Raw genomic sequence first — 13,116 nt, 5'->3', positions numbered from 1 at the left:
TATAAATAAAGAGTTTTCTCTCATTTTTCAAAAATAAAATTTTCTTTTTCTTCTGCATACATTTTCTTATAATAAAAGTAGAGTCTTTGCGTGATTTTGTTGCTGCCTTTTGAGTTCGCTGAAGTTATTAAAGTCTGCGGTTCCGCTACCTCGAATATAGTGAGGGGATTAAATTTCTTAAGGACACACAGTGATTTTTGTGGACTCGGATAGTTTCATTTCTTTTCATCTTAATAATTTTTTGATTTACCAACTTTAATACAGGAGTTAACAAATGTCACACAAATATTAACAAAAGAAATCATCCATATCATAAAAAAATTAATTAATCATTCTAACCTTAAATATTTGAGTAAATTTCTAACTGATGTCGTGCACTCTTACAACTTGCAATGGTAGGCCTTTCGACTGCAATAAAACAAGGATTGCATTTAACAATTCAATTAATACCGTTGCTATTGTAACTTATCAACATGAAATCATCTATTGGACTTACACTTTATGATCCTCATGATGTTAACTTAAATTTGTAATTTTGTTTTCTTGAGTTTGATCCAAGATTGAGTGACCGTGTAATTTTGATCAACTAATAACCCAAGAATATCAATCAAAGCATACAACTTAAACACACATAATTTTTTCTATAGTACATTAATGTTGCCATGACAAGTACTGTTGAGGAGGAAGCACCTCAACTAAAGTTTGATATAACAATTAATATGAAAATAAATTGAACACGAGAATTTTACCTGAAAACCCCTCTAACTGATAGAGGGGAAAAACCACGAGCTAGAAAAATCTCACTATTTTAATATGGAGTACACACCTCTCAAATACAAGGAGAAAACAACAATTAACATTTCTATCTTGTAAAAAGAACAACTACTAAAGAGGACACTCAAAACTACAATATTTATCTTGGTGTATAATTCTCTTTATATTTTTACTCTCTCTTTCTGGGATGATTTAAATGAGGGTAAAATGCCCTCTATTTATAGTGGAGCAAAAACGCGTAAAGGAAAAATTTATGCGTTTTAGTGTTGAAAACGCGTAAGGAATGCTGCTAGCAGCTGGCTGCTCTGGCTGCTTTTCATTTTCTTTTCCTCCCTTTTTATTTTTGACTTCTTGCAATTGCTTTTTGCTTTGTTGTCTTTTTTTTACTTTCATTCTCCCACTTGAAGATTTAATTGAGAATCAATTAAGTTTTCATACCATCCTTTCTACCCAACTACTACAATGTTACGTTTCTGCTAGGCCAATAGAAGATCGACACCATATGAACTTGTTATTGTTGATCGGCTTCATAAACATATCTGCTAGGTTGTTATCAGTGTGAATTTCTGAATATCCACACTGCCTTCTTCTACCTTCTCACGAGCAAAGTGATACAAAACTCGTATGTGCTTTTTCCTTGAATGAAATGCTGAATTTTTTGCAAGATGCAAAGCGCTCCCTACTGATTACCACTTTGCGGGCAGTGGGATCCTATAAGCGATACCCTTTGATTCCATCAGCATACCCTAAGAAAATACATTCCCTAGATTTTGGATTCAACTTCAATTTTTCTTGGGTGTTGTACATAACATAAGCAGGACTTCCGAATATATGTAAGCGAGAATAATCAGGTGGTTTTTCTGTCCACATCTCCATTGGCATTTTTAGATCAATTGTGGTTGATGGTGACCGATTGATCATATAACATGAGGTTTTGACTTCTTCTGCCCAGAATGGTTTTTCCAACCCTGCAGTTGTCAACATAGCTCTTGTCAGTTCCAATAAGGTTCTGTTCATCCGCTCTGCTACTCCATTTTGTTGTGGAGTATATTCTACCGTGAACTGTCGTTTAATACCTTCTTATTTACAGAAGTTATTAAATTCATCACCAGTGTATTCTTCTCCATTATTTGTCCTCAAACACTTGATCTTTTTCTCAAATTCAAGTTCCACCTGCGCTTTGAATTCTTTGAAAACTAGAAAAACATCTGCCTTTTTCTTGATTGGATACACCCAATATCTCCTGGAGTAATTATCGATGAATGAAACAAAATATTTTGCTCCTCCTAGGGACTCCACCGGTGCTTGCCAAATATCAGGGTGGACCAGATCTAATATTTTCTTGCTTTTAGTAGAGGAACTGCTAAACTTCAGTCTATTCTACTTATTAGTAACACAATGCTCACAAAAGGGTAGTAAAACCTTTTTGAGCCTTGGAAGAAGTTTTTGTTCAGCAAGAATCTTCAAACCTCATTTCGACATATGGCCAAGTTTACGATGCCATATCATCGTTGATTCTTCAAATGAACTTGCTGACGCAGTTGATGCTTCTCCTTCTTGGTGTGTTTCACCTTTAAGCACATATAGGTTTGCAACAAGTTTTTCCGCTTTCATCACTACAAGCTCTCTTTTGGATATTGTCATGACTCCACCATGAGTCTTATATGAACATCCATTATCATCTAGTTGTCCTAAAGACAATAGATTCTTCTTCAAGTCTTTTACATGTCGTACCTCCTGGATGGTGCGTACCGTGCCATCATACATCTTTATTTTGATGAAACCAATATCAATAACATCCAAAGCATGATCGTTTTCCATGAACATAGACCCTTCTGAGATAGGATTATATTAATGGAACCATTCTCTCCTGAAAGTCATGTGCCATGTTGCTCCTGTGTCCATGATCCAGACATCTGCAAAATGTTTTCTGCCTTCATTATTTGATATTGCCTCACTACATAAAATATCGCCATCATCCGAGTTACATGCAACATTCACTTGAGCATTTGATGGCTAAGGGTGTTCACTCTTCTTTTTAAATCGATAATCTTTCTTGAAGTGTCCTTTCTTGCCACAGTTGTAGCACTTGATATTCTTCTTACTTCTTGATTGAGATCTTCCATGATTGTGACTCCCATTAGGGCCACGTTCCGTTGGTCTTCCTCTCATCATCATTAAAGTTTCAGCTTGCTACGAACTTGCTTGTCTATCTTCTTTATTTTTGCGCCGATTTTCTTCTTCCAAGATAGTGGCTGCAATTTCATCGAAAATTAGTCTATCTATATTGTTCGTCAGGTTGATGATGAGTTGATCATACGAGTCAGGCAAGACTTTGAAGTAGAATCTCCGCACGTTCAGTCCCTTCTATTTTGCAACCTATTATTGTAAGTTGCGAAAACAGAGTATTCAAAGTATTAATGTGTTCAGTAACCGACATTGACTCTTTCATTTGAAGAGTATACAATCTTCTTTTTAAGAAGATTCTATTATGCAAAAACTTGGACTCATACAACCCTGTAAGAGTATCCCATATTTCTTTCGCCGTCCGTTTTTCCGCCACACTAGACAACGCTTGATCAGCTAGTGCCAAGTGTAGATCAGCAACTGCGTTGCTGTCTATGTCGTTCCACTTGCTGTCATCAACAAAGTATGTAGGCCTACCTTCAATTGCAGTTAAGCAATTGTCTTTTCTCAATATCGCTTTTATTTTCATTTTTCACAATAAAAAATTTGTCCATTAAATTTTTCAACGTCAAACTTTGTTATACTCGACATTGTTATTTGTTTCACACCCTTTTAGATCGTTTCTGAATATTTTTGCGAACAATCGTGACAAACTGTATCGTCACCAAAATTTACTATTCACGTAAATAGTACTATTGAGCGAATTTACTATTTACGAATAGTACCTTCGCATAAAACAGACAGAATAACCGAGGGCTCTGATACCACTATTGGGGGAGGAAGCACCACAACTAAAGTTTAATATGACAATTAATATGAAAATAAATTGAACACAAGAATTTTACGTCGAAACCCCTCTAACTGATAAAGGAGAAAAACCACGGGATAGAAGGATCTCACTATTTTAATATGGAGTACACAGCTCTCAAATACAAGGAGAAAACAACAATTAACAATTCTTTCTTGTAAAAGGAACAACTACTAAAAAGGACATTCAATACTACAATATTTATCTTGGTGTATAACTCTCTTTGTATTTTTACTCTCTCTTTTTGGGATGATTTAAATGAGGGCAAGAGGCCCTCTATTTATAGTGGAACAAAAACGCGCAAAGGAAAAATTTACGCATTTTAGTATTGAAAACGCATAAGGAATGCTGTTGGCAGCTGGCTGCTCGTTGACAATTGTTTTTCAACAATTGCTGTTGGCTGCTTTTCATCTTCTTTTCCTCCCTTTTTACTTTTGACTTCTTCAATTGCCTTTTGCTTTGTTATCTTTTTTTTTTGACTTTCAAGTATTACTAAAACCTGAACCTAATTCCCCACACCCAACCCCAATCCGCACGTCAGTACTTTTGATAGCATATATGGCTAAACCTAATTAATAAAGAAAAGACAACTAAGGTAAGTATATTAGTATAAAGAAATTCTAATTGCAAATTGAATCCTAAAATTAATGAATAACATTCGTACCCAACAACTTTATTTTTAAAGGACGGGTTATAATTTTTTCAATAAACAAAAAGTTATCGTGTATAGTTGGGATTGCTATCAGTTAATAAAATTGTAATTTATTTTAAAGTTTTAGATTAGTTGTAAAGTTCAACTTATTAGAATGATAATTATTTCAGAAAAAATGATGAAAAGACGATTTTTTCTAAAGCAAAATCTTTTAATGAAGGCAAAAAATTTAATCAACATTTTAAGGGTTTTTATGCTTTTAATATAGTATAAATAGATATAGATTACTCTTGCGACTATTACAATAGCCATTACTAATTATTATTATTATTATTATTATTATTATATTTTTATTTTAATCTAATATATAAATTAAATATAATTAAATTTATTTTACAATATCTAAAAATGATAAGTTTATGTAATAGTAAGAGTTCATTTAGAATTCTTTTGCCTATAAATTTTTATTTTTAAGCTATTAAATATAATAATTTTTTTTATAAGCTATATAATTAAATGAAGAGAAATATTTGGAATCAATAAGATAGTTGATTTTTACCCAGACATTCTTTCTTTTTTCTCATTTATCTTCATTTCTTTCTTTTGTTTGTTATTATTATTCTAATTATTATTATTATCAGTTCAAAATTTCTATTATAATATTTATTAAATTTGTCCTAAAATTACAAACGACTTTTTATTGCCTGCGTATCAGTTTCGCATTTTTACTATCTTGTTGCCCTTATAATTATTATTATCTTTTGAGATGAATAGATACATATATCATCACCAAGCATAACTTATTTTCACCAGAACTATATATATTTCATCTGCATGTCACAAAGTTTATTATAAAAAAATCATGTCTGACAATAAAAATTAAATTGAATTTATTTAAGAGGCAGTACAAAATTTGTCACTTGTTTGGTTATTGCAAATGGTTGCACCGAAGAACTAATTATAATAAACTCATAAAAGCTCAGTGTTTCCATATCCTTAAAACCGTCTCATTATTTATAAAAAGGTTATATATGCATGTAAAACTAATTTCAAAAGAAGTATATAATCGATAACCTTTCATTATACATGTAATTTCATATACATACATGTAAACAATTACTTTTAATTGTAATTGTGTTTGTATCCAGTAGAAAAACACACAAATAATGCAGGTAGAACTAATTATTTAATTCTCGGCCTCCAAAGGAATATAGGTGCTTCGTGCATGAAGCTTATTCCTCATCACCAGTTACCCAGTCATTTTATAAGCACCAAAAGACATGAGGTGATCCTTCCATCTTATGAAATGCTTGACTAAAATTCTCAATAAAAGGTGATTTTCATTTTTCATTTAGGTAATTGAATATATTTGATTTTATCAAAAAACAAACGAATAAAATAAAAATAAAAATTATTACTTCATTCAATTCAAGATGGTATATAGTGGCAAAAAAATTAGCTTGTGATACTATCATCACTCATCTGCACAATGAAAATATTAAAATAAAAAAATATTGAAAATGAAGAATACACTATGCAATAAATAAATTCATCAATAAAGCTAATAATCAATAAAAAAAAAAGATAATGAGGATTATTATATGTATATAAGAGAGGTTAAGAGGATAAAATCCCGTTCCAACTCAAATTTCATTTAAATTTGAATTTAAATATCATATCATTTTTAAAAAGAAGACCTTTTATTTATTTATAGTAAAGATTTTTTATTACTCTTCCTTATCATTGATTTTTAAAATAGAATATATACTTTTCTAGAAAGATATTTGAAAACAATGAAACATTTTCTTCCTCAAACCAATGAAACATTTTTTTTCTACGTTTTTTTCTCTTTTGATCATTTATCTTCTTTTCTTTTCTTTCTTGTTTTTTGTTTTGTTATTTTTCTCAAAAAATAATTAACATTAATTAAAAAATTGAGTACACGGAAGCAACCTAAATTCAAAAACATGATTTTGAAGATAAAATTATCATTAGTGAAAAAATCTACTACTACTATTATTAATTACTATTACTATAATTATTATTATCTTGTTGTTCTTGTTGTTAATAATAATAATAATAATAATAATAATTTATTTAGTATTCAAATTAAATGTATTCAAATATATTATGTAATATTTAAAAAGATAAGTTTATGAAACAATTGGAGTTCATTTAGAACTCTACAGCTGTAGATTTTTAGTTTTAATAAACAAATAATTTTTTTTTCTACCTAAAAGCTTAATATTTTCAATAGCTTGCCACTTGATTTAACCACATTGCAAATTACTCTCCGTTATTATATATATATAGAGATTCTTGTATTTTGTCAACTTTTATAATTTATATCATCGAATTATATAGATCGTTCTTTTCAGCTAATATTTTTATCATTCAACATATTAATACTGATGTTGTTTAATACTTTTGATTTTTATTTTTTATTGTTATTAAACACTAAATATATATTATAATATTAATAATTCAATCTTTGCATTATTTTAAAATAAAATAAGACATTGCAAAAAGTGAAAGTTAAAAAAAAGACATAATATTTTAAAGAAGAATTTAATGGTGCACAATAAAAATAAAAAGAAATGTCAAAATGGTGTGATAAGACGGATAAAATTTAGCAATTTTAAATCCGCCACTGAACACAATGTATTATATCCACTATATATAAAGGAAGATTTATGGGCAGAACACTCAGCCGTCAAATGCGCAAAATCAAGTGTCTTAGCATAGGCTATACACAGTAGTTCCAGAAGAAGAAAGAAGAACAAGTGATTCAAATTGTTTTTGTTTTCATAATAAAAGTTGTAATAAGATTATTATCTGAATTGTAATAACTTTTAATTTGTTTAGAGTGTGATTGGTTAACACGAAAAGAGTTTATCTTTCTGGAGAGTTATTAGAATAATATAATTTAATTATGGAATAGAGATATTAGAGTTAGTCCTTTAAATCATATAATTATAATTAATCTAAAACTATTCGTTGAAGTTAGTAGAGATTGGTTGTTGAAATCCTACACATTATAGATCGTTATTTTTACTCTCTTGAGTAAAGAAGTTTTCCACAATAAAACTTGCGTTGTTTTCTTTACCGCTTTCAATTAGGATGGTTCCTGAACGTGGAGAAGAGAGTGTGTGTGTTCTATCTAGGTGTATAGAGAAGAAAAAGGAAAGAAAGATAATAATATGTTAGTGACTAAAATTAATAAAGTCTAAAAATCTTGATTCATTTTAACAATATACTTGAATTAATTGTACTTTTAAGTAATTATCTCGTTAATTTATTCTTTCATTACAAAAATTATCTTATATATAGGTAGATGAATTATCATTTGGGTAGGATTTACATTATATAAAAGTTTTAAATGTTTTTTTAATAAAATAGAGATAACATCACCGGGGTGTAAATATTGAATTTTCAAAAACATAAATATTTAATTTTATAATACAAAAAGTCTATCCATAATAAGTCTTAATGGGTAATTAACTCTCTTCTTTTTTCGAATAAAAACATATTACAAAATAAAATACCCACAAATAAAAAAGACTAATAAAATCCTATGGCTATACTAATATCCACGCTTTACTTCACCGGTTTGCCTCCGGATTTTTGTGAACCGGCCGGTTCATCCTTAAACCCTGTCCAAGATTTAGCTTGCCCAAAGAGCGCAGCAACATAAACTCAACGCACAAAATTTACAGCAAATTTGATAGAGAAAATCGAAACTCAGAAAAGAGCAATGTTAGAGAGCAGATTAATTTCACTTCTGAGGCGAAACAAAGATTTGGGTGTCAAGATTTCATCGAATCTTGGAAGATGGGGTTTTACAGCAACCAAAATTTCAAATGAAGCTTCATTTTCGACATTGAATCAGTACAGGCTCTTATCTTTTCTCCCTAAGCTTACTCCTTCTAGCATAAACTTTAGTAGAAGGACCTTTGTTAACTATGGGTTAAGATCTTTTCATCACCTTAATCACAAGGTTGGTTTTTGTTCTCTTATTTTGTTAGAAAGTTTTCCCTTTTTTTTCTATATTAGTGTTAAGCATTCTTTGATTATGTGACCTTTTTTTAATTGAAATTATTTGTTCAATGGGTTTTATGATTTTTCATTATTGTAAAGTGTGTGATTGGATTATGTGGATTAGTTAATTGTTGTTGGGGTTTTGTGTTTTGGATAGACTAATTTGTATTGAACTGTACTTCTTTGTAATTAGTTGTTTTTTGAGTGGTGTCAAAAACACCTAAAGTATCCCATTTTTTTGAGTATCGTACTACCAGGCACGTGAGTTTCTTACCAGAACTATCATCAAATGTTTATTGGAACACACCTCAACTATCAGCTGTTCACTTTTCCTACATTAACGATGGTGATATTTCTGGTAGGAAAAGAGAAGAACAGATAGTTGAGGTGTGTTTTAATAAACAGTTGTAAATTGTTCAGGTAGGAGAAGTAAATACTGGATAGTTCGGGTAGGAAACTCATAAAACCAGGATACTTTAGGTGAGTATTTGACCCCTCACCCTTATTTTCTTTATATTATTAGATTAACTGTGGCTGTGATCTTTGATCTAGTTATTGCTTTTATTTATTTATTTTAAAACAAATTTTGCTGCTTTTAGTCAACAACTGACAGCTAATTCATGATAACTTATTCTTTGTTCACCTTTGTTCTCCCAAATGCTCCAATTTTGATACGGTAAGTTAAAGGGAGGTGTTTATGCGTTGAATAGATGTATGAATATGCAAGTAAGAAATTTAGAAATTCTTAGGTCAGATTTGTTTCCCTTTGCATCTGTTTTTCTTTCCATATATCTACATTGTGGCAGCCAACAAGAATATATGTATTGATTTCAGGGTGTGCATAGAACTTCTTTTAGAAAAATTTCCACAGTGGCTGCTTCTGCAGCTGAAAATAAGGAGGGATTGAAGTTCCTTGTAACTGCTGGACCCCATGCCCAAAAAATGGTTGGCATATGGCTTTTTGCATCAGCTGCTTGGGTCTTTAGTATGGTTGTGCTTGGTGGTGTCACACGGCTGACACGTTCTGGTTTATCAATGACGGACTGGAAATTTACTGGGGGCCTTCCTCCTCTAACAGATGAAGATTGGTTGGTTGAATTTGAGAAGTACCAGCAATCCCCGGAATACAAACGGTCAGTCCAAACAGCAGTATGTGCTCAGTGCACTTCACTTACTCTAATCTTAGTGCGTATATGCTAAAACACCAAAAAGTTATTTTTTTATTTGGCTTCATGAAAACAAATATGCACTGGAGGATCATTCGATATTCCATATTGATATTTTTTATTATGAATTATGAAGATTATTATTGAATCTTATTTCTGGATTTTTTCTTATACTGGGGTTGCCTAGTGATTTGACTTAAATTTAATCCTGACAGTGTGAACAAGGGGATGAACATTGAGGATTTCAAGTTCATATATTGGATGGAATATGCACACAGAATGTGGGGAAGGGCCCTTGGTATAATGTTTGCACTCCCATTCTCATATTTTCTTCGTAAGGGATACATAACAGTAAGACTAGGATTTAGACTCTCTGGACTCTTTGCTCTTGGTGCTGGACAGGGGCTCATAGGTTGGTGGATGGTGAAAAGTGGCTTAGAGGTACCAAGCAATTCATTTAATTAAGTGGCTGTTAAACTCATATAAGAGTTAAGACACATCATTCTTTAAGTTTGTTTAAATCATTTTTTCCCTCAGGAGCCAGCATCTGAGTACGTTGAACCAAGAGTAAGCCCCTACCGCCTTGCAGCTCATCTTACCTCCGCATTTGCTATTTATTGCGGACTCTTCTGGACGGCTCTTTCTGTTGTTATGCCTGAACCTCCTGCCGAATCACTTGCCTGTGTTCGTGGGGCTGCAAAAGTTAAGCGGCTTGCACTTCCTGTGGGTATCCTTGTTGGAATTACTGCTATCTCTGGAGCTTTTGTTGCAGGAAATGACGCTGTATGTAACTAATATTCTCCATGTCATAGTTTTATGCTTGCACAGGTTAAGTATTTGATGGTTTGTTATGGGATTTGAGAGACAACAAAGAAAAAACAAGCTTTCTTATTCTTTCATGTATGCACTGTTTACATTATTCTCTTAATAAGTTTGGTTAAAGGGAAGCAATGATCTGAATATTGGCTGAATGAATTTACTTCAGGGACGGGCATTCAATACTTTTCCAAAGATGGGAGATACATGGATTCCAGATGATATCTTTAGTATGAAACCTCTTATCCGCAACTTCTTTGAGAATACTTCAACTGTTCAGGTAAACTTTTGTTTCTGGACTTTCCGGTTTGTCTACTTTTGAAAGATCAGATATTGTGGCATGAAATTTTACTCCATATTTAGCCTCATGAAGAAGAATTGGTAAAAGAGAGTGTGGTTATGTAGGTAATTGTGTATGTTGCTGTTGATAGAGTTATTTTTTTTTTTAAAAAAGAACGTTGCTGTTGACTAAGAGAATTGCTGAGATCCTCTTATTCAAGCTTGACTCATTTTTTTCGTACAACAACAACATACCCAATGAAATCCCACAAGTGGGGTATGAGGGTAGAGAGTGTAATGCAAACCTTACCCCTACCTCATGGAGGTAAAGAGACTGTTCCCGAAGGACCCTCGGCTCAGGCTAATTAAAAGATATTAAGTTTATTTTTATCAGAAGAAAGTGTGTTACGGCTGTATGTTTCTTTAAATGGAATTACTCTGGCGGATTCAATTTAGTGTGAAAAGGCAGCACTCAAGGTGCTTTAATTTTCCTTGTTAGTGTTTGCATGTGAATTGTGATTAATCTTCTATTACAAACACAGTCTATATGAAAATTCCTATCCAATTTCTTTGAGAATACATCATGTTCAGGTTAACTTTTGTTTTTGAACTTTCTGGGTTGTCCAATTTTGATAGATAAGATATTTTAGTCCAATAAATGATATCTAACTCCATATTTAGCGCCATGAAGAAGTGGTGGCAGAAAAGAGTTGGAAGGAGGTCATTGTTGTGATTTCCCTAATAAAAAAATTGTGCATGATGCTGCTGATAGAGAAAATTTTGATATATTTTATACAAGCTTAACTTCTTTTATTCCTCCTGCTAATCATGATTTGTGAAGATACTGGAGCTCAATAAAACAAGTTAAACGAAGTATATTCATTCGATAATCAAAAGGATAAAGTCGCTTTTATTTGAACAAACTGTGTCAAGGTGACTGTATTTCTCTTTTAATGGAATTATTTAACTGATTCATTTTTTCGCAGAAGGTCTTTGGTGGGGTTTTAAATTTTACTAGTTAAATTTTGCATATGTCCTAATTCAAACACTATTCATAAAGTAGATTATTGTTAACTTTGATTTATTTTAGTAGCCGTGGGTTTTCTCCGGATAAAGCTACTTTGAGAAAGTTACATTGTTGGACTCGAGCTAAGACTTGTTATGTCTCATTGCCACAACCGTGAATCATGTGATAGGACAATATGGCAACTGGCCGAAAACTATGATTAGAATGACAGTTTAAGCATTTGTTTCTAGATACCGAGACACGTTCTTTATGATGAATTTCAGTCATCTCTTGCAGCTTGATCATCGTATACTTGCCACTGCTACTTTAGCTGCAATTGGCGGATTATGGTTGTCAGCCAGAAAGCTGGATATGCATCCTGCTGTACAACATTTAATTGGAAGCACCATGGGCATGGCTGCTCTGCAGGTACTACTCTTCATGCATCATCAAAAATCCTCCGCGAATGACTTTTTTTTAGTCACTTTGATGGTTGAATCATTTTGATTTCAAATGCAGGTCACATTGGGCATATCTACCCTTCTTTCCTATGTCCCAGTTTCTCTAGGAACTGCTCATCAGGCTGGAGCATTGACTCTTTTAACATTCATGATTTTGCTCAATCACACTGTGCGGCGACCTTCCCCATTACTTCTTAAGACATTACCTACAGTCACAAAAATGGTCTGATGATATTGATACCATAACTTGTCATAGAACATTGACATTGTTAGGCATTTTAAATTATACCATCTGTGATCCTTGCACGACTCGCAGATTATTTTTAGAAAAAAGTGCATTTTTTTCTGCCTCTCTTGTTTTCAAATGTTTTTGGAAAATTTTGAATGATTAATCTTGTAAAGAACCTGTAATCTTGTACTTTTGTCTATGGTCATTCAATGAGTCGTTAGAAAATCAACAACAATCAACTTTATCAGTGGGGGTTAAGGAAAATTCCTCCTTGTTGAATAAGTTCTATTCTAGTTGATTACAAAGATAAAAGTTCATTGATACAGAATTTCTTTATTATGTTTGCTAAGCTTGATATTTTGTCAATCGGGGAAGGTTTTTGGTGATAGACTTAGAGATATCATAAGCGAGAATCCTAACACAAGTAACGAAATTTTCTTTTGTAAAAACTTGCGATCGCTTGTGTTAAGATTTTAGGAAACAGGTTTAAGAGCCACTCTTCAACCCAGTTGCTGTGTTTATTTGGATGCTAACTAAGTTGAAAGAGTTTTTACCAATATGCCAAGTTTAAGAGTCTATTGAGTGTCGAAGTATTTAGTCAAAAATTAAAACTTAAAATAGAATTGGCCTTTATATAACATTAGATTCTACTCTAATATTCTTTTATATGTTTCTCAATCTTATGTACAAAAATAGCCAG

The 13,116-nt window shown here is 32.0% G+C and overlaps 1 protein-coding gene across 2 annotated transcripts; it reads left to right on the top strand.

The window, feature by feature from the left end:
* Positions 1-8,044: 8,044 nt before the first annotated feature.
* On the top strand, positions 8,045-12,744 carry LOC129900031 (cytochrome c oxidase assembly protein COX15-like). Of its 2 annotated transcripts, XM_055975014.1 has the most exons (7): positions 8,049-8,418; positions 9,294-9,592; positions 9,841-10,066; positions 10,163-10,408; positions 10,611-10,721; positions 12,024-12,155; positions 12,246-12,744. In XM_055975014.1, exons 1-7 carry the CDS (start codon positions 8,176-8,178, stop codon positions 12,414-12,416), a joined length of 1,428 nt encoding a protein of 475 aa, XP_055830989.1. In that variant the 5' UTR covers positions 8,049-8,175; the 3' UTR covers positions 12,417-12,744. The 2 variants fall into 2 exon arrangements, with proteins under 2 accessions (XP_055830992.1, XP_055830989.1); XM_055975017.1 differs by lacking the exon at positions 12,246-12,744 and having other exon boundaries at positions 8,045-8,418; positions 12,011-12,086.
* The last annotated feature ends 372 nt before the right edge of the window (positions 12,745-13,116 follow it).

Source organism: Solanum dulcamara, chromosome 1 (assembly GCF_947179165.1).
Source record: "Solanum dulcamara chromosome 1, daSolDulc1.2, whole genome shotgun sequence".
Taxonomy (NCBI): Eukaryota; Viridiplantae; Streptophyta; class Magnoliopsida; order Solanales; family Solanaceae; genus Solanum; species Solanum dulcamara.
The sequence above is the reverse complement of the archived record's forward strand: the minus strand, read 5'-3'. Positions and strand labels throughout refer to the sequence as shown.

Coding starts and splice junctions, on each gene's coding strand:
- LOC129900031 (XM_055975014.1), top strand. CDS start 8,176: ATGTTAGAGAGCAGATTAATTTCACTTCTGAGGCGAAACAAAGATTTG. Junction 8,419..9,293: donor TTCATCACCTTAATCACAAG/GTTGGTTTTTGT, acceptor TATTGATTTCAG/GGTGTGCATAGAACTTCTTT. Junction 10,722..12,023: donor AGAATACTTCAACTGTTCAG/GTAAACTTTTGT, acceptor CATCTCTTGCAG/CTTGATCATCGTATACTTGC.